The sequence below is a fragment of the Cydia fagiglandana genome, chromosome 1, assembly GCF_963556715.1.
Source record: "Cydia fagiglandana chromosome 1, ilCydFagi1.1, whole genome shotgun sequence".
Lineage (NCBI taxonomy): Eukaryota > Metazoa > Arthropoda > Insecta > Lepidoptera > Tortricidae > Cydia > Cydia fagiglandana.
The window spans coordinates 16,379,762-16,401,585 of NC_085932.1; the positions used below are offsets into that span (position 1 = coordinate 16,379,762).

At 36.7% G+C, this 21,824-nt stretch overlaps 1 protein-coding gene across 1 annotated transcript in view; it reads left to right on the forward strand.

Annotated features, from left to right (window-relative positions):
* Positions 1-21,824, forward strand: part of LOC134664190 (gamma-aminobutyric acid type B receptor subunit 2) — a 179,607-nt gene that overhangs the window by 142,880 nt on the left and 14,903 nt on the right. Inside the window, exons 4-8 of the mRNA XM_063520787.1 lie at positions 3,807-3,991; positions 6,177-6,320; positions 8,856-8,968; positions 17,303-17,465; positions 19,250-19,315. Coding sequence (XP_063376857.1) covers positions 3,807-3,991; positions 6,177-6,320; positions 8,856-8,968; positions 17,303-17,465; positions 19,250-19,315 — 671 coding nt within the window. The remainder of the gene's footprint in view (positions 1-3,806; positions 3,992-6,176; positions 6,321-8,855; positions 8,969-17,302; positions 17,466-19,249; positions 19,316-21,824) is intronic.

The following is a 21,824-nucleotide window of genomic DNA, read 5'->3' on the forward strand; positions in this document are numbered from 1 at the left end:
AAACGATACAAAATATATTCTTTAAAAAAATATTAATAAAAAGCTTTATTTTTTATTACTATTAATGTTGAACTTAAGGTGGTTCGCCTAGGTTACTCAAAACTTAACTCTCGCTAGATGGCACCACTTTTGCAAAATTTCAGATTTTATTTTTTTGTGAAATGGTCTTGGTATTTGTATACTTAAAAGTATGTTTCGCGCACTCTTTAAGTAAATATTGAACTATTAAAATAAACATTGAATACTTCATTGTGCAAAAACCACCTTTTTAATTCGACGGAGTGTTGCTGTCACGCTTTTTCCTACTATTACTCACACATGCAAACAGTGTTTCCGTGATCCTTGTAGTAGACAATTTCACACAACGTAAGTATGTTGCAATAGCGTAACGGTATGTTCGTGGAAATACGTGCAAGAGGATTGGGGTTCAAGACTGGTGCGAGTAGGTAATTTCTTTTTGTTTCTCCTTTGTGTTATCTTACCTTTAAACGAGCAATTATTAGATATAGAATTATTTATTTATATATTTGGATGGTATCAGAAACGGCTCTAACGATTTCGATGAAATTTGCTATAAGGGGTTTGATCTCTTAGCTAGGTCTATGAGAAAACGCGCATTTTTGAGTTTTTATGTTTTGTAAGCTTTGGTCGGTCTCCCAGATATTCAATCTCCGCTTGGCAACTAATCCCAGAATTGGCATGCGCACTAGTTTTTACGAAATCGACTGCCCTGACCTTCCAACCCAGAGAGTAAACTTATTTGGATTAGTCCGGTTTCCTCACATTGTTTTCTTTCACCGAAAAATAGGTATCGGTGTATAAATAGGTAGGTATCAAATGCTATTTCGTACAAAAGTTCGAAAAATCATTGGTACAAGCCGGGGTTAGAACCCGCGACCTCCGAATTGCTTTCCGCTAGGCCAGCAGCGCTTCCCCCACATACTCAGTGTTATCAGGTTTTTTAAAAATCAAAAACCGGGCAAGTGCGAGTCGGACTCGCGCACGAAGGGTTCCGTACCATAATGCAAAAAAAACAACAAAAAAAAGCAAAAAGAAAACGGTCACCCATCCAAGTACTGACCCCTCCCGACGTTGCTTAACTTTGGTCAAAAATCACGTTTGTTGTATGGGAGCCCCATTTAGATATTTATTTTATTCTGTTTTTAGTATTTGTTGTTATAGCGGCAACAGAAATACATCATCTGTGAAAATTTCAACTGTCTAAGCACGGTTCGTGAGATACAGCCTGGTGACAGACGGACGGACGGACGGACGGACGGACAGCGAAGTCTTAGTAATAGGGTCCCGTTTTACACTTTGGGTACGGAACCCTAAAAACGATTACTTATGAAAGCAGAAGAATATAAATGATCGTATTAGATTTATAATTGTTACATATTTGCCGTAACTTATTTTTAAAATGTGTTTTTCAATTAAAAGACACGTCAAGATTGTTTACCTTATTTCTAATGCTAAAAAAAACAAACTATAGTAATAATTGTGTTTTTCATTCATAGACAAAATCCATTATTTTTAACCACAGGAAATTTTATACACTTCTTTTTAGGGTTCCGTACCCAAAGGGTAAAACGGGACCCTATTACTAAGACTTCGCTGTCCGTCCGTCCGTCCGTCCGTCTGTCACCAGGCTGTATCTCACGAACCGTAATAGCTAGACAATTGAAATTTTCACAGATGATGTATTTCTGTTGCCGCTATAACAATTAACAAATACTAAAAACAGAATAAAATAAAGATTTGAATGGGGCTCCCATACAACAAACGTGATTTTTGACCAAAGTTAAGCAACGTCGGGAGTGGTCAGTACTTGGATGGGTGACCGTTTTTTTTTGCTTTTTTTTGTTTTTTTTTTTTGCATTATGGCACGGAACCCTTCGTGCGCGAGTCCGACTCGCACTTGCCCGGTTTTTATTGCAGTGAGGAAGTCCTGATTGTAAAAATCAGAGAGATTAGGAAGAGTATAATTTCTAATTATCTTTGTAAAAATAAAAGAATACGTGTAGCCCATACTTAATAATCTATTTATGATAATAAGAAAAATTAAATAAAAATAAAAAAACAATACCAAATTTAGGTGTAACAAAAATACAAAAAGTTATGTTCCAGCATACAATGACTGGGGATCGAACCGGGAATCTTCCGTTTGCAAGCAAAAAAGCGACTGTTTGCATAACACGCCATGAAAGTTCTTAGCTAAGCTGACGAACTTCTCGCTTAGGTCAATTAACTACCTGTCAAATATCAGTGTCAACAAAATTGCACTAAACATGACGGCACTCCAAATTCGAGCCGTGGTCAGCCCGGCAACGTCGGAAATGGTATGGCAACGTCGCAAATGTATCTGTACACGACATTTGTGACACATACATACGTAAAATTGATGAAAAGTTAACTATGATTTTTGCATGATTTCTGTATGAAACATTGTTTTCCTGTTAATTTCGCGCAAACGAATATTCGAAAGAAGATAAATGCGGAAATATTTGTGTACTAATAGTGTGTAGTTACTTAATGAGCTTTGATTGAATTTTGTATGAAAAGCGAACCACCTTTTACCACAAAATTGTTTACCTCATTTCTTGGCAAATTAAAAACGAATGAGTTGAAGCCTCGGTTGCGTATAAGGAGAAATAAGCTTGTACGAAAAAAAAAACATTGTGACTACATTTACTTTTATTGCTGACTGTACTTAACACTCCAAGAATTGTACTCGTCAAAACGAATCTAAATCTCGAGGTGTCTTATGCTGACGTATCGCGAAGGCAGTGACGTGAGTGACGTGACTCGTTCGACACGTTTCAAACACGCGCCGTCGACGCCGTCTGCTCAACGTAGGACGTAAAAACTGACGCACCGAAAAATTGAGCTGCTGACTCACGCGATCGACATAAAAGACACAATTTTGTTTCGTAAACGAAGCGCTTTTTTAGAATGCATTCATTTTAATAAGAGTATCTTTACCTTAAAACTAGCATAAATATTATAAAATGTAGGTAAAACTGAAAACTAAAAAACGGGTTATTCCCACTAGTTACCACCAAGATTTTACCAGTGGTAACTACTGGGAATTTTTTTCCCACCTTTTACCACTGGTAACTACTGGGAATAAAAATTCCCAGTAGTTACCACCAACTCGGGTTAGTGGTAACTACTGGGAATTTTTATTCCCAGTAGTTACCACCAAACTTTGTTAGTGTTAAATACTAATAAAAACAGTAGGTATGAATAGTATAAATATTGTTATTTTGAATTACCTAATAAAATCACTTGAAAAATCATCTAAATGGATTATTAAAATTATCCTTTAGTACATATATCATAGTTTTTGTACAAGTACCGGTTAAACTGTTTCAATATTTTTGGTCACTTTTAAGGGAGTTTACTAAAACACTAATCGACTTCTAATTATTTATTAAATTACTCTATATATTTATACTACACTATTTATAGTGTTTTTATTAGTATTTAACTCTAACAAAATTTTGGTGGTAACTACTGGGAATTTTTATTAATTTTTATTTTTGTTACCAGTGGTAAAAGGTTGGAAAAAAATTCCCAGTAGTTACCACTGGTAACAACTTGGTGGTAACTAGTGGGAATAACCCTAAAAAACACATTGTGGCTGCGATGCCTGCGATGCATTAGGTACGCAGTATCAGGGAGCCAGCAGCAGAATAGCCGGAACGGAACTTAACACTCTTCAACCAAAGTGAAACCTTGGAAAATACTAGAAGTTATACTACGCTTCAATTTTACACCAGTTTAAATACGCTTTTTATCCGCAGAAATATCGAAATCCAGCTCCAACCGGATCGTGTCGATCCTGGGCCTGTTCGAGCTGTCAGTGGGAGTGGCGCCGCGGGCCGAGGGCGCCTCGGAGCTGGCCGCCGCGCAGCTGGCCGTGCAACACGTCAACCGGCGCGAGCTCCTGCCCGGGTACAAGCTGCACCTCTTCACCAACGACACGAAGGTAAGACCATCGTGCCAGTCCCGGGCCTGTTCGGTGCCGAGCTGCCCTGCCAAGCTAAAAAGTGGTATTTTAAATTACTTATTTTATAATCTTAATATTTTGTTTTTGAGATACCCAGGTTGTGGCACAGATATGCACTTATTTAAACCCACTAACATTATGTAAAGTCTATACTATACCGCAGATTTTATTATTTAGGGTGGTATTTTTTTAATTCATCCGAAAATGCTTAATGACTTCTCACGTAATGTGGGCGTCCTCATAAGGTCGACGTCACATACCTACTCAAGTACTCCCAAAAAGAGAACCCTAAGCAGCCAACTGGCGCGAAGTTATTACTTTTGGGTACCTATCTGACATCGGATTCGATCTAAAACTAACTTATGTTATGGTTATTAGGCCAAGAAATAAGAAGTTATAGAGGGAAATGCTAGGAACACAATTTTTGACTCCGTAACTTTGTTTGGACTAGTTAGGAGATGAACATATCAAAAGTCCCCGGCCGTAGCCCCGGTGCTGGGGGGGAGAGGGGGGAAAGAAGGTCTCATTTTTCGGTTTTTCACTAATATCTTGGAAACTTTGCGTCTTAGCGACATGACTACTGAGACAAACTAAAAGCTGATAAAATTTGTTACAAGTTTTATTCAGTCAAGTTTTTCGATATCTTGAATAGTTTTTGAGATATCCGCTCTTGAAAGTTTATTTAGGGCTTTCAATTTTATCTTGATATCTACATTAGTGAAGCTGCTAGGCCGAGTTTGGTATCATTTTCGTATAAATCGGGGGTGCTGAATTCATTTTTGGTATTACATTGACACCATTCCTAAGAAAAAACATATAAACTTTAAACAAATACCTTTTTTTTAAATTCCTCTTCACGCTTAAACCGCTCAACCGATTTAATTGAAATTTGGTATACAGATATTTCGAGTCCCAAGACAGGACATAAGATACTTTTTATCTCAATAATCATCCTTTAAAGTTGTGAAATGGAGTATGGGGGGAATTCAACTTCGTCGACGAAACTGAATTCCTGAGGTTAATACTGCTTAAGGTAAGGTTTGAAGTCATGTTTGGTATCATTTTCATCTAAATCACAGATGTATACCATCCTAAATTTCACCTAAACCGGTTCAGCGGTTATTGACTCCTCATACAAACTTCCACCCCACTTTTCACATCCTCAAAAGATGCTTTTGGTTATAAAAACCATCCTATGTCCTGTGTCGAGACTGAAACTATTTCTATACAAAATTTCAACGAAATTGGTTCAGCGGTTTCAGCGAGAAGAGGGATTTTTAAAAATATATTTTTTTTAATTTTGGTTTTACTTCGAAATAGTGTCAATGTGATACCATAAATGAATTCAGCACCCCCGATTTATACGAAAATGATACCAAACATGGCCTAACAGCATCACTGATGTAGATATCAAGATAAAATTAAAATCCCTAAATAAACTTTCAAGAGCGGGTATCTCAAAAACTATTCAAGATATCGAAAAACTTGACTAGATAAAACTTGTAACTAATTTTATGAGCTTTCGGTTTGTCTTAGTAGTCATGTCGCTAAGATGCAAAGTTTCCAAGATATCAATGAAAAACCGAAAAATTCGACCTTCTTACCCCCCTCTTCCCCGCAGCACCGGGGCTACAGCCGGGGACTTTTGATATGTTCACCTCCTAACTAGTCCAAACAAAGTTACGGAGTCAAAAATTGTGTTCCTAGCATTTCCCTCTACAACGTTTTTTGAGCATTCATTTACTGACCTATATAACTTTACATCAGTTCGAGATATTTGGGCTTGGAACTTGGAATATGTTTTACGTAGTCTGGTGTTGCTAGGTACTGGATTTAAATATTTTGTTATTAAATAATAGCCATTTTACAATCTGTAAGGATATAAGACAATATAAGACAATACAATATAAGAATATTGTGATCTTAACATGAATTCTTACTGTAACTTGGGCCTCAACCAGAGGCATTTAATTAATAACATTTCTGATAATTATACAAAATAAGTACCTAGGTACACTGAGCTGAAAACTTGAATGAACACATTATGAATGTATTAAGCAAGGTTTCATTGATTCCATATTTATTGATTGTATTTTGTAATTTTTGGTTATTTTTATTGTTTGTAAAAATTGTACATGTAAAAGTGTATTCATATTGTTAACAGTGTGACCCAGGTGTGGGCGTGGACCGATTTTTTCACGCATTGTATACGGAGCGCGACTCCAGGATGGTCATGCTACTGGGCTCCGCATGCTCGGAGGTCACCGAGAGCATCGCCAAGATCGTGCCCTACTGGAACATTGTTCAGGTGTGTGACCCCAGCGTGGATAGGTCCTTCGACGCGCTAGACACCGAGCGCGATTCCGATCGTCATGTGATCTTGGCCTATTCTGAGGTTATGGCTGCTAGTGAGAAGCTAGCTTAAATATGGAATTGGTTGCTCGTAAATACAGTGAACTTATTACATGAGTTTTCCAGTAGCTGTCCTAGCGCTGTTATGCAATATACTCCACCAGAGTAGAATACTTTACTTACTTTGTTATGACATGTATCTAATTAAAACAAGTTATTGTCGCGTTCTGCAATGTAAAATTTTATTTTAACCGAAAATCTTGCTTGTACAACTGATACATTGAGCTTAATCGATCGATAATTGAGGTTAGTTTATTGAATGAACCCCTAAGCGCCGCTTCAGCGACTAGACTAGGTAATCTCGGGTTGAATCGAATTTACCTACCAACTTCAATACGCAGCGAACAGTGGATTTCTGAGAATTTCAGCCTTGATGGAATTTACCTTAGTAACATCTGAGCCTCGACAACAAGCTGTGGGACAGTGAGCCATAGTTTGTAGTAGATAAGGTTGGATATAGGTCAAACAAAGGGGTTATTTGAAGGAGTGTAGAACCGTAGGTATTCGGTTTGTTTTCGGAATCAGGTTAGTGAGGGCTTTTGAGGATGTACAATCGGCAGCAGTTTTTACGTGTAAGTACGTATTGCTTTTTTTAGTGAACAAACTGACAGCTGGTGCTTGACTATACGTACCCACATGAAACGAAAAGGCTTTTTGAATCACTACTTGATCAGACTATGAGTGCCTATGCCTATAGACTCCGAGCTAGCTACAAGTAGGTCATTTCCTCCCAGGCGATAACTCGATCGTGAAGTGGTTTAAGGTCATTTTAATCTACTTTGGTCTAATAGTGTGTATACACGCAATATTAAATTTCCGAAAAGAACATGTCATATAGATTTTCCTCAGTCTACATATAGTTTAGCATTAGAAAGAACTTGCAAGAAGGTAAGCGATTTAACAAGTCTTTTAATTGAAAAACGCTTTTTAAAAATCAAAAATGATTGTTTATGAAAGCAGAAGAATATAAATGATCCTATTAGATTCATAATTGTTACATATTTGCCGTAACTTATTTTTAAAATGTGTTTGTCAATTAAAAGACACACCAAGATTGTTTACCTTATTTCTAATCCTAAAAAAAACGAACTGTAGAATATGTTTAGGTTTGCGAAGACATGATCAAAACGTTGTTTAGCAGGTGAAATCCCCTAAAATTTATTCGAAAATATCTCGGTCAAAGTTGACGTCATTTGTCGTACACGTCTACAAACCTTGAGCAAACACGATAGGGTACCAACATTAATTGTAATATAAACCGGACGCCCATGGTTATCACTTATCATATCATCAAAGCATTCTACGTGCAGCAGGAAACACCGCCCTTAATTAAACGCCGGTATGCACGACCCCTGGCGCCTCGGACCGCTCTCACTTAAATACCTACTGGTTAACAGTAAATAAATACCTCGCTTAGTTAACTAAGTGCACGTCTATGTGTTGCTTTTGCTTTACATTGTTGAAGCCTAAATATTTGGAGATAAATTAATACTTGACAGATATTAACTATATAATAACATTACAGTTTTGTATAGCGGGTAAAGTTTAGACTTAAGTACCTAAATCACTGACATACCTAATACTCGTATTATGTAGCATAGTATTTTTAATGACCCGACCTCCTTTAATTACCCGCCTTGTCATATTGGGAAAAGTAACCAACTTTTACCATTCGATCACCAGTTTATTTATAAGTAAATGTTAAAATGTTATGAATCAATAGGTACCTATTCTAAAAACTTTTTTTTTTATTATTACAGGGTTTTGGATATTCTTTGCCATGTTTATTCCTCGGTAATTTTTGGGGTACGTACAGTCACCTGCACTAACATGTTGCACAACGAGCGCCGCAAAAACATCTGACACGACCTTATTTGTAGAGCCATAAGAGCGTGTCACATATTTTTGCGGCCTTCGAATAGTAACATGTTATTGCAGGTGACTGTACAGTCGAAGTCAAAGATAAGTTTACACTTTTGCACCTTACTCCTTTGTGATAAGGAGAAAATGTAAACATATATTTGACGTCGACTAAATCACAATAAGTTAAAATATGTTTTTCAAAACTAATGCTCGTCGCAAAATATTTAGGATCATAAGTATCATAACAAAACTTTTTGGTTGCCTTAGACATTGATACCGTATTGATACCCATATATATTCAAACATTTTTGTATGCGTCTTAACCGCTTAAAACGTGCCTTTTCTTAACATTGCTTGTTGAAAATCCTACTCATTTATATGTAAAACTGTCGGCTACCAGTAGGACCAGTATGTACAGATATCTTCATCCACTACTCATAAAATAGGGAAGCCTATATTTTTGATCATGAAATCGTAAGTCAGGTATATCACTCAAAACGTTGTACAAATTGTGTTAAATTGTACGTTAGACTATGTAATAATAGGTAATAGATTTCGGCGTTCTCAGGTATCATTCGGGTCTACGTCGCCTGCGCTCAGCGACCGCTCCGAGTTCCCTCTGTTCTGTCGCACCGTCGCCCCCGACTCCTCGCACAACCCCGCCAGGATCGCATTCATCAGGTACTACATTATTTTTAAGAGGCCCACAGATTACCAGTTCGCCGGACGATATCAGCCTGTCAGTTAAACGCAAAATTTTACAGCTCCGATCAACTGACAAGCTGATATCGTCCGGCGTACCTACTGGTAATCTGCGGGCCCCTATAATGCGACTTTAATAATGCGCCTGACAGCATATATATATTTTTTACTATTATACTGTGATAAGTACAAGTATGTTGATATATATGCCGATTTTGATATAAATAGTTATCAATTATCATACTTATATAAAAACTGTTAGAGCACAACTACTCAGTGGGGATCAAAGTAGACACATTTTCCGGTACTTACCTAATAGCATTTATAAAAAGTGTTATTTCCGTTCAATTACTGATGAAAAGAAAAACCTTGATGAAACTGTGATATTTCATAAGATTTCAAGAATAAATTATGATTATTTCTGTGCCTCCAGTGTAAAAGGGTTAAACTCGAGTTTGTCCAAATTACAAATTTTGCCAGTACAAGGTTTATTACATGAAACTACATCTTTTCTGCTGACACCCACGGCCCTACGACTTCTAATTGCTGAGATATCGATTGTGCAAAAGGGTTTAAGTTTGCCAAAAATCTTAACCATTATGTTCAAACGATTTACTTTTATATAATCTCGTTTAAAAAATTGGTACTTAAGAATCGTGTTACGAACGATAGTTAAAGTAAAGTTTAATCTTAATGAATAAACTACATTTCAAGAAACATTCGGTGTAAAGAAATCAAAATTCACTTAGATCTATTTCAACTACCGAGTCTAGTTCGTGAATGACGGTAAGTTTTTTTATTATTCACAAACATTTTTTAAGACGTCATGATGTGTAAAGGGGTATAAATAATTTACTTTGACCGTTTTTCACCATCTAGTTTCGCTAAATTGAGTTAATGATTATGGTTAATGTTCACTTAGATTCCTTTCCATATAATTTTTTTTTGTTGGTCAATGTTGTGCAAAACGGTGGAAGTCAAATATCAAAAAGAAAGTCCTGTAGAAAAAAAGACATCTAAAAGGCTGATTATGAAATAATTGTGCAACAAAAACAAAAAATAAAAAAACAAAGATGGGGAAGTAAGACAAACAAGTACAACTGCCCTGTTGTCAGTGCAACACTACTACAGTACAACAGTACAACATTACTCTGTTCAGTAACCATTCACAATTTCAACAGAGTAATTAAATATATTAAGTCACTCTTTAATTACATTGATATTATTCTCTTTGGTTTGTTTTTTGTACCATCAATCTAAAAAAAATTCAATATTTAGTTCCCAAAATGGTTTCTTTACACAACACAAAAGTTCAAAAAGATTTTAGCAACACTAGAGAAAGTGCAGTTTAACCTTTTCACACATTCATTATTTTTGTGAAAAGGGATATAAGTTGTTTTTGAAAGCCAATATTTCCGTTACTTTCACATAAGTCAGGTTAATTTAAATGACAAGTTATAATTAATGACTTAAACTATCTAAACTAAAGACAAAAACCTAATTTTTTTAGAAACAATGCAGAGAAAACACGGTTTGAAACGTTTTTCGGCCATACTGAAAAATTTCATTTTTTGAGTTTAACCCTTTTACACTGGAGGCACAGATTTTATGTGAGTTATGTTAAACTTATGGCATTCAGTAGGTAGTGATTAGAAATCTGATTATTGTTTACCCGAATATTTGTTAATTAATCTGTCGGTAGTCGCGAAAATGACCCTTCTCTCCTACCCGCCAATTCAAATGATGAAAAAGTATAAATGTAACGTACCATGGGATGGAAGGGGCATTCTCGCTCTGGCGCTTGAACCGGTAACATTGAGTAAGAAGGCTTACTGCTTGTTAAATTAAGAATGTCGAAAGTGTTTAAGTAAGAACTTAGAGTAAAATAAAGGTAATTGATTGTACGAAGGACTTTGATTCATCACAAGCCAGAAGTGGTAATAAACTGCGCCCATAAAAGGACCAGAACGTGTGAGTACCTAGTATATCTACATATACATATTTTATATGCTCTGACGTCATGGTAGTAAGTTTTAAGTTGTGTAATGCTTATAATCTTAAAACCTGATTAAATAATATGCAGATACGCGATCATGGTCAAGTTGAAGTAAATTAAAAGAGTCATGTTACGATTAGTGTATACAGTGCAGTAGTATGCTATTTTTATTTTTGCGTAATATTAATGTCAAGCAAAGATGAATACAATGAATACGACTTGGATAAATATTTAATGAATCCGTTAACAATTAAAATACAAACATGTACTGTATGTGTACCATTAAAGGCAAGTACGTTTATTGTCATTAAAAAGGAGCAATGTTATTTAACTGAGAGAGGTTTTAAATTTTAGTATGCCCATATTGTGAAGACATGCAGAAGTTCTCGGTTGATATGCAGATTTATTTGAAATACGTATTGTCGTTAAATGAAAGTGTTTACATATATTTACATCCTATGTTTGAGTTTCGAATACTGAACCTAATCCATTAAATAGTATGTTTAGTATGAGCTAAATTATCCAATAGCAAGTCATGCTTGATAAACTGCTCTGGTTAGTTTTGAAATGAATATATATATATTTTAAACAGATCATGTTGCAGTTGCATATGTAGATAGGTAGAGGCGTAGCTATAGTCACCATGTAGATGGTGTACTATAGTCGGACCCCTAATGTTTCTGGTTATCTATGTATGTATGCGGACTATGTTATTAGGTAAGATATCATGTAGGTGGTATCATGCTTATAACCAGGTCTAATGTTTAGTTACCTAAGTATGTGGGTAAAAGTGTAGTTAGCAAGTAGTTAGTCACCATGTAGGTGGTGTACTATAGTCAGACTCTAATGGTTGCAGTTGTCTATGATACCATGTAGGTGGTATCATATAACCGGGTCTAATGTTTAGTTACCTATGTATGTGGGTAAAAGTGTAGTTAGTAAGTAGTTAGTCACCATGTAGGTGGTGTACTATAGTCAGACTCTAATGGTTCTAGTTGTCTATGATATCATGTAGGTGGTATCATATAACCGGGTCTAATGTTTACAGCCATGTACCTAGATGTGCTGTTTATGAGTGCGGCCATGTAGGTGAGCTGCTAGAGTATACAGCCATATAGGTGTGCAGTTTGAGTGCGGCCATGTAGGTGTGCTGCTAGAGTATACAGCCATGTAGGTGTGCTGTTTATGAGTGCGGCCATGTAGGTGTGCTGCTAGAGTATATGAGTGCGGCCATGTAGGTGTGCTGCTAGAGTATACAGCCATATAGGTGTGCTGTTTATGAGTGCGGCCATGTAGGTGTGCTGCTAGAGTATACAGCCATGTAGGTGTGCAGTTTATGAGTGCGGCCATGTAGGTGTGCTGCTAGAGTATACAGCCATGTAGGTGTGCTGTTTATGAGTGCGGCCATGTAGGTGTGCTGCTAGAGTATACAGTCATGTAGGTGTGTTGTTTATGAGTGCGGCCATGTAGGTGTGCTGCTAGAGTATACAGCCATGTAGGTGTGCTGTTTATGAGTGCGGCCATGTAGGTGTGCTGCTAGAGTATACAGCCATGTAGGTGTGCTGTTTATGAGTGCGGCCATGTAGGTGTGCTGCTATTAGAGTATACAGCCATGTAGGTGTGCTCTTTATGAGTGCGGCCATGTAGGTGTGCTGCTAGAGTATACAGCCATGTAGGTGTGCTGTTTATGAGTGCGGCCATGTAGGTGTGCTGCTAGAGTATACAGCCATGTAGGCGTGCTGTTTATGAGTGCGGCCATGTAGGTGTGCTGCTAGAGTATACAGCCATGTAGGTGTGCTGTTTATGAGTGCGGCCATGTAGGTGTGCTGCTAGAGTATACAGCCATGTAGGCGTGCTGTTTATGAGTGCGGCCATGTAGGTGTGCTGCTAGAGTATACAGCCATGTAGGTGTGCTGTTTATGAGTGCGGCCATGTAGGTGTGCTGCTAGAGTACACAGCCATGTAGGTTAGCTGTTTATGAGTGCGGCCATGTAGGTGTGCTGCTAGAGTATACAGCCATGTAGGTGTGCTGTTTATGAGTGCGGCCATGTAGGTGTGCTGCTAGAGTCTACGCCATGTAGTGGGCTGCTAGAGTCTACAGCCATGTAGGTGTGCTGTTGACTCGTATGAGTGTGGCCATGTAGTGTGCTACCAGAGAGTCCATAGATGTGTTATTTAGTACGAGTTTGCCGTTACAGTCGAGTGTAAGAGTCAGGATCTGAGGAGTTTAATACGAGTTTGAGATTAATACGAGTTTGAGATTAATACGAGTTTGAGATTAATACGAGTTTGAGTTTAATACGAGTTTGAGTTTAATACGAGTTTGAGTTTAATACGAGTTTGAGTTTAATACGAGCTTGAGTTTAAAGAGTTTATCTTGAGTTTAAAGAGTTTATCTTGAGTTTAACGAGTTCAAATAGGAAAAAGCATTGGTATGCTGGTGTAGGGTGAAAGAAAGTTTAACGACCAATCATGCAGCGCACTGAAATTTAATTACAGGGTAAAATGGATTCCGATATTGACACCCCGAGATCACCTAGACTGCCGTCACGTGCAAGACTGATGCAGAGTCGCGGTAGACGCTGGAGGTCAGCGACGGTCTACCACAGAGGACGCTGTGGACTGCGACAGCCGAGCGTGAGGGGCCTGAAGACAGACGGATGTCGTCACCACAGCAGGCGCTGACGACGAGGGCCTAGCTCAGATGACCCGTACGAAGAAGGACCGCGGGAGTCAAGGCGACGCTCAAGAAGGACCTACAGTGGAGGACGTCATCAAGCATGTAACTAGTATTGTAATTTAAAAAAAAAAGTTTGATGTCAGAGAGAAAACATTAGATCATTGTAACTGTTAATTACAAACCTGATTAAGCCATTAATGTAATTACGTAGCTTCCCATTAACAGCTCCTACATTTACCATAAAAGGTCAAACATTTTGATTATTGATGTCAGTTATTATTGCCTATGCTGCGGTAGTTGTCTTTCTTCTTATTCTGATATATCAGGCTAAATTGTATTGCTCGTACCATGTTTGTTATAAGTAGAACTTAATAAAATTGAAAAGAAGTATGTTACAGTGCTAAAATCAATGCAATAAAATGTGGGCTTATTCTATAAGTACGAGCCGATAATAATGTCTGCAATCCTGCGTGTAATTAGCTAAATTAACAAATCGTATGGGGTTGACAGTGTGGACGATGTATTTCGTGAACATTAACATGATCATTAGGTATAAGTAGGTATTTAAATAGGCATCCCTTTTTTATGTAACAGCAATACTAGTTTGATGAATGAATACAGTTTCCATCTGCAATACCTGATACCATGAGTAAATTAAATAACTTGAAGTTTACCTCTACTAGAGTTGCTGTAATTCTTTGTATTATTTTATTGTATTTTGGTGTACAATGAAGAGTACTGGTATTGTATAAACAGACTAACTATAATAGGATTGAAAAGGCATTGTGCAACACGGCCGAGTGTGATATTATTGTTGATCGTGCACCGGAGGTAGCACGCAGTCGGATGGCCGAGTGTGATATTTCATAAGATTTCAAGAATAAATTATGATTATTTTATGTGAGTTATGTTAAACTTATGGCATTCAGTGGGTAGTGATTAGAAATCTGATTATTGTTTACCCGAATATTTGTTAATTAATCTGTCGGTAGTCGCGAAAATGACCCTTCTCTCCTACCCGCCAATTCAAATGATGAAAAAGTATAAATGTAACTTACCATGGGATGGAAGGGGCATTCTCGCTCTGGCGCTTGAACCGGTAACATTGAGTAAGAAAGCTTACTGCTTGTTAAATTAAGAATGTCGAAAGTGTTTAAGTAAGAACTTAGAGTAAAATAAAGGTAATTGATTGTACGAAGGACTTTGATTCATCACAAAACTTTGACCCTTTCAAACTACAAACCGAAAATAAGTTTTTGGCAAAAAATTCATTTTTGGTACAAGCTTTTATCGCTGACTGTACTTTTCTTTCCACAGGCAGACTAATGCTCATCGAGACAATTCTAAAAACCCCAAACACAATTAGGTTTTGTTATTTTATCACATAGTTCCTATGACCACCTCCGGTCTTCATCATCAGATCAGCTCGATGACACCATAATATTGCATTGTCACCCGGCTTACGTATGTACTTATGCAAAATTTCAGCTCAATTGGAAACCGGGAAGTGAATCAAATTTAACTTGCAAGATTTGATTACAGACAACGGTCAGGTGAAAGTAAATAAAAGCTTGTAATAAAAAAGCTACGAATTGTTACGCAGCGTAGCGCGCGTGGCCTCGTATGAATCACTCGCAGGGTCTACACAGCTATTGTGCACTTTGCTAGGCTTCATGGAGGAGCTGGGGTGGTTAGAGTAGTGCTATCTCGTTTCACGCGAAAGAGGCACAATGGTTGTCGATTTGCGGAAAATGCCCAGAAGCACTAAGTACCTATACCTACAGGAAATCCAAATATTGCATGTAGATGATACCTACATATAAGCTACTCATTGTTAAATTCGTACGTGATGTGATATTTACGTAAACACTCGGTACATTTCTCTGTTCAATGTGATTGCTGTATATTTGGTATTCCCGACGCGTTTATTTAAATTAAACTGTACATACATTTCGATATTCAAATATATATCTAAAGTGGAACAATTTGGATTACGTACAGTCGACGTCAATAGTAGCGGGTGAAACAAGGCGCCAAAAGTCTCTGTCTCCCTGCGGGCGTAGCATGGTTCCATTTTTATCGCCTGTCACTATGCCTGTCACTTACACACTTGTTAGATCGTGACAGGCATGGTGAAAGGCAATAAAAATGCGGTCGTGCTACCGCCGCTGGAATACTTTTCCAAATAGGGATATATCTCTATAAAGTCTGTACGGAAAGAGAAGAGTTAATAAAGTAAAAATTTATAATTGTTTCATTTGCCGTCTCAATAAACGATTTCATTCATTCACTTGTTCTGATTAAAATGTATTAAGTGAGTAGAGACCTTTGTAAGTGTTGAAGCCGCCGGCGGTTTCAAATAATTCGGCTGAACACGTGGAAGTGTCTATAGCGTATTTCAAACTGGAAGGGTACGATGACGATGATACATGTCAATTCAATACAATTTAGGTCATAAATTGTATGGACATTATGGGAGTGCTCCCGGTATTGTCCCGGTACTGGTTTTCTATACAAATACAGTACCGGAACCGGGAATTCCCGGTTCTCGCCGTGCAAACTCAGTACCGGGAGCAGTCCCTAAATTGGACATGACATCTATCATCATACTTTTCTACATTGAAAAATACTATAGCTAAACTAGTTATTCAAAGTAGTCATCAAGGTTTCAGTGTCAGGGCACAGGTAACTTTGCTTAAATCGCGCAGGCTAGGGTACCTAGGCTAACAGCATTTAAGGCGTACCTAATCCTTTGGTTGTATATGTCGCAGTAAGATAGATATATCCGTTATATAGCTATAACCCTAGGGATATAATTATATGACGTAACATAGTTATACGAAAGCGATTCATTACTATCTTACTAGGTATATAACTATAATACGGCTTTAGTTTAGTGATATAGTTATATTACTGGATTAAGTTTAGTGAAATAATTGTAAGTAGGAGTGCAGCGGTGCGGCGGAGGTATAGTTATATCACTAGGGATATAGTTATATGCCGTATAGTACGTAACTACGTATTATAATCATATTCCTAGTAAGATAGTAATTGTAGGTATTAGGAGTGCGGCAGTGCGGCGGAGGTTTAGTTATATCCCTAGGGATATAGTTATATGTCGTATTATAATCATATTCCTAGTAAGATAACTATTATATATATTTTCATGCTGCTATTTTTAAGGGTTTATGAGGCATTGCGATCGATTCACGAAAGCTGGCGCGAGATTTGACAGAATTTCAATGAAAATAGCTGTCACTCAGTAGAAATCTCGCGCCAGCTTTCGTGAATCGACCTGTACTTTTACGTAATATTGCTAAAAAGTATTATACGGCATATAACTATATCCCTAGGGATATAACTATACCTCCGCCGCACCGCTGCACTCCTACCTACAATTATTTCACTAAACTTAATCCAGTAATATAACTATATCACTAAACTAAAGCCGTATTATAGTTATATACCTAGTAAGATAGTAATGAAACGCTTTCATATAACTATGTTACGTCATATAATTATATCCCTAGGGTTATAACTATATAACGGCTTTATCTATCTTACTGCGACATATACACTAACTATTGTATTTTTGACGATTAATATATCCCCATATAATATGTAATATTTGATACAGACAGTTCGGCTGGGACACCGTGACAGCGTTCTCTCAGAACGAGGAGGTGTACTCGTTGGCCGTCAATGAGCTGGTGACGCAGCTGGAGGCCGCCAACATCACCTGCGCGGCCTCCATCACCTTCGCAGAGTCCGACTTCAAAGAGCAACTGCAACAGTTAAAGGTTAGTAACAGTTCATAAATACAGACTCGCTGCGACAAAAGGACCGAATAGGGGAGCTGGGGGCTTAATGTAACAGGTGGCTTGTGCTTAGATAAATTCTTTACAGACTCTCAAACTCAGAATCATCTCAGTTATAAAATTATACATATTTTAGACAATACAGGCCTTTTTCCTAAAACTGTTACAACAAGCCCCCCAAGCTTACAGAACAAAATCACGTAATCGACGCATTTAATGTGTAGCCCATCTATCAACGTTTCTTGCGCCATCTCCATTACTCGAAATCAGTTTCAAAGAGCGACAGTTGAATTTATGTAATGCCAACAAAGTGAGACACTGTATCAGTTCTCGTGATCTGGCTAGCCTCGCATTTGCAAAGTTTGCCTTTGGCTTGATGAAAGTCGTGTATTTGATTTGAACCCCGGCCCATAGCCAAGAGTTCCTCCAAACTTGCTTAAATACTAAATATCGTGTTAATATTTACTACTTGCACTTGCATCGGGAAGAACCCTGAGGCAATCTGATAATCGAACGAGCGAGTGAAGCGAATCGAATTTCTCACATTTAACACCGGCACCGAATCTGAATTCTGTGGCACCTGCCATTCTGCTCCTGTGGGCACCTCCCGGCATATCGATGTTTTTTTTTCTTTTGATACTTTGTTCTGCAATATTAACCTAAGACACTTGTATTTAATTGAAACGAAATTTAGTAATACATTAGTTGTAGACCCAAAAGCGATGCCGTTTTTTTTTTAATTTAGAGCGCTGGATTTTGTGTCTCGGAAATCTGTTAAAAACGATGAAATGCTGTTTTTCAAATAGGTACGAGCGCTAGACATTGAGAATCGAGTGCTTAGTTTAGACCACTCGAATTCAATTATATTAGTATAATTTAAATGCCTTGTGGTGTGAATATGTAGTATTGAAGAGAGGTGCAGCCTCCTACTAATCTTCTCAGTGGTAGTGGGGAAAATCAAGGGGGTGGTCATGGGTTGATCATCGGGTTGGTCATGGGGCGGCCATTGAAAATGAAATAGAATATAATTCCGTGAACAAAATACTAGATTTTTCAATCACACGATTTAGATGAATCGCGAGTTCAAAGTTCGATGCGAACTACTCTTTCTAGTAAATTCATGTTGTGTACCTCATCTCCGTTGTAGCGTGTAGGGAATATGTAATAAGAGATCTTAAGAGAGATAAGAGATCTTTATTTGCATACCATAGTACAGATGTTATATACATGGACCCTGGAAAGGGTGTAGCAAAAATACATACGTGATAAGAAAACAAGACAGTATACGTTGCATTAGCTTGTCAATATTTTCCAATTTGGATATACAAATTACAAAACTTGATAAAACAAATTACTTAAGTAAATAAAACAGTGAGCATAAGACCTTGCTTACTTTAAATTTATCTAGACAAAATGGAAGTACATAAAAACAAACATGTATTATCAATTTAGTCTCACTTCGTAAAGTTTCGCTCAATCAGTGTTTGGAATGATTAGAAAACTTTAAATCACCTCCTAAATTCTTTTGCAGTTTGTAGTGTTTATACAAAAACATAGAGCCTAATACCACCTACATACGATGACAATTCGTTATTATTAGAATGACTCACAACAGTTTAGTTCGATTAATTTGTAGGTAATTATTTATTTCTGATCAGGAAGCAATATATAAAGTATGTCTTATAAAGTTGTCTTTTGTATGATTCTAAAAGTAATAATATAATTATTTTGCGCCTGTGTAAAATGTGTATTTTTATTATTTGCAGGAGCTGGACACCCGAATAATCATTGGTAGTTTTTCTCAGGAGATGATTCCCAAAATATTCTGTGAGGTAGGTGCGATTAATTACCCACATTGTTGTAAGCAGTACACATTTACAAAACAATTGTTTAAGAACCCTTTGCTCACTTTTACCTTTCAAATAAGTTTTGAAACGTCACTTACCCTACTCAGACAATAATTCACCCTGTAGCTAGGAGGTAACGCGAGTTAATAAAGGCACTATTCATTTTGAATTAAATTATGCAATATCATCACACGGCAATAAATTTTAGCTCCAAATTTCATTAACAAAAGATAACAATTTATTACAATCGTGGAAAGTTGCCAAGCCGTGCTCAGTTAAATTTAAACAAACGAAACGTTTAGAGCAGTCCAAACAATTGTAATAATAATAATCCACCTGAAAATTAATCTTACAAGGTTCGTTGTTATCGAAATTTCTTGAGATATAAATATATATTTAGTATGTAAGCGTCACGCTCTACGGTGTCTTACAATTTTATCAAAATATAATTTGCATGGTATCATCGATAACTGATAACACGGTGGTTAATAACTTCGAAATTACTTAATTCAGTAGGTATTAGTTATATCAAAGTTATATTGGATAGTCTTAGTTTATGGCTTAGAATAATAAGATGTTCCAAGTTTAAGTAAAGGGAGTGACCTAAAATGTGTTATATTAGTCGAGAAGTATTAATGTAAATTAATGCATTAGGGACCGGCAGAGGCACCGAGTTCATGTATTTACTAGATATATTATTAATATTTTGGATAACATAAACCGTCGCATAAAAAGCCTGATGTTAGTTACCAAACTAAGAGACGCAAATGTTTACCTTTTGTTATTTTATGAAATGCCTTAGATAATATTTATCCTAATTGCCCATTAACTAAGTAATCAACGATAGCCCTACAAGGTAATCAGGTATTACTAATTGTTTTGTGAACAGCTGGAAAGTGCGGAATAGCCATCTTATCTGGTAATTACTATAACACTATCTAGTACTATATTTTCCCATTTCCCTCCAAATAGTTTATTCAAAATCGAGAGTAAAGTCCAATACTTAGGCAACTATTGTGATTACCTATAGGTACATCCTACATGTCCTTATTACTTAAAAAAAATATCAAGACGTCCATCATTTCCGTCCATTCATTTATGTACCTAATTCATTTCCGCGCGCCGCATATAGTGTACTGTAAAGTACATATTACTAAATAAAATACGGTAGGTACATTACTTACATTAGGCAGTAGTAGTAATTAAGTGCAACCGACAACTGCAATTTAATTTATCTGGCACAGCTGCGATACATCGCATCTTCGCAAACTGTTTTCTCATTATGTGTAACTACAGAGTTAGTGTTGAGAAAGCTATTCGATACCAAACTATTTATTCACTCTGCTTCTATTTGTAAGTCGGTTTCTAGTAAATTTCAAACTGATGTTGCCTATCAATCATCCTTCAGTTTTCAATACAATTATATGATATTCGATTACTCGTAATCGTAACTAAATAATATATTGATATTGCTCACTGCGACAAATTTCATCTATCTATTCTATAACATACCTGCTCCATAGTTTTAACACGATTTTGAAATACGACGCCTATTTTTATTAATTTACTAGTACCTACAATCGATACTTATCAAAACAACCAACATAAATGAATGTAATTTATACTAAAAATTTGTTAGGTCAGGTTAGGCACTCGGGAAATCCTGATTCTTTTCTAAGTTTCACCGTTGAAAAAGGGCAGGGCCAAAAGTGATTCAATTTTTTTTTCAAGTAAATAGACATCAATCCAACTTCTTACTTAACCAGGGTACTAGTGAAGGTACGGTGTTTCATCATAAAGCTATAGTATGAATTATCTGAAATGATTTTTGGCCTCAAAAGACATTGTTTCTTCTGTGCACTGCGGTGGCTACCTTATAATTGTTCAAAAGGCAATTTTATTGTTCTACACATATGCCTCAAATTTATGTAGGTAATAGCTTTTGGTTAATTTTGAATATTCGTAGCTGTCGTACTACATTTTTCAAAAGTGTTATCTCCGAATGCTGTTACATGAAATTGAACCATACATATGTAAGTAGAACGCTAAATTTGTATTTTAAATGGGCTTGATCCTTTTTACTTTACTAATGAAAAATTAGGTAGCCACCGCGGTGCACAGAAGAAGCAATGACTTTTATTTAACAGCTTCGGGTTTGAGGCCAAAAAATCATCTCAAATAATTCATTCTGAAGAATTAATTGAAAAGCCATTTTATTCCCAGACAACGTCAACAACGTAAGTTAAATAATGGTTCGCTGTTAGACATCGTGTTTGGGACTATGTCTCGACTATTGTTCGTTGTTTTTCAAAGACCTGTAATGAACTCGAAGAAAGATTTCTCGTTTGTAAAAGCTCCATTGTTTCTTTTAAACTAAAAATAATATCAAAGTGTTGACTGTTTCATTTACTTCGGTTTTCCTTTATAGGTACTGTTTTCGTAACTGTATTAAAATGTTTGTTAAATATAACTAAAATTTTTTCAAGATTTTTTT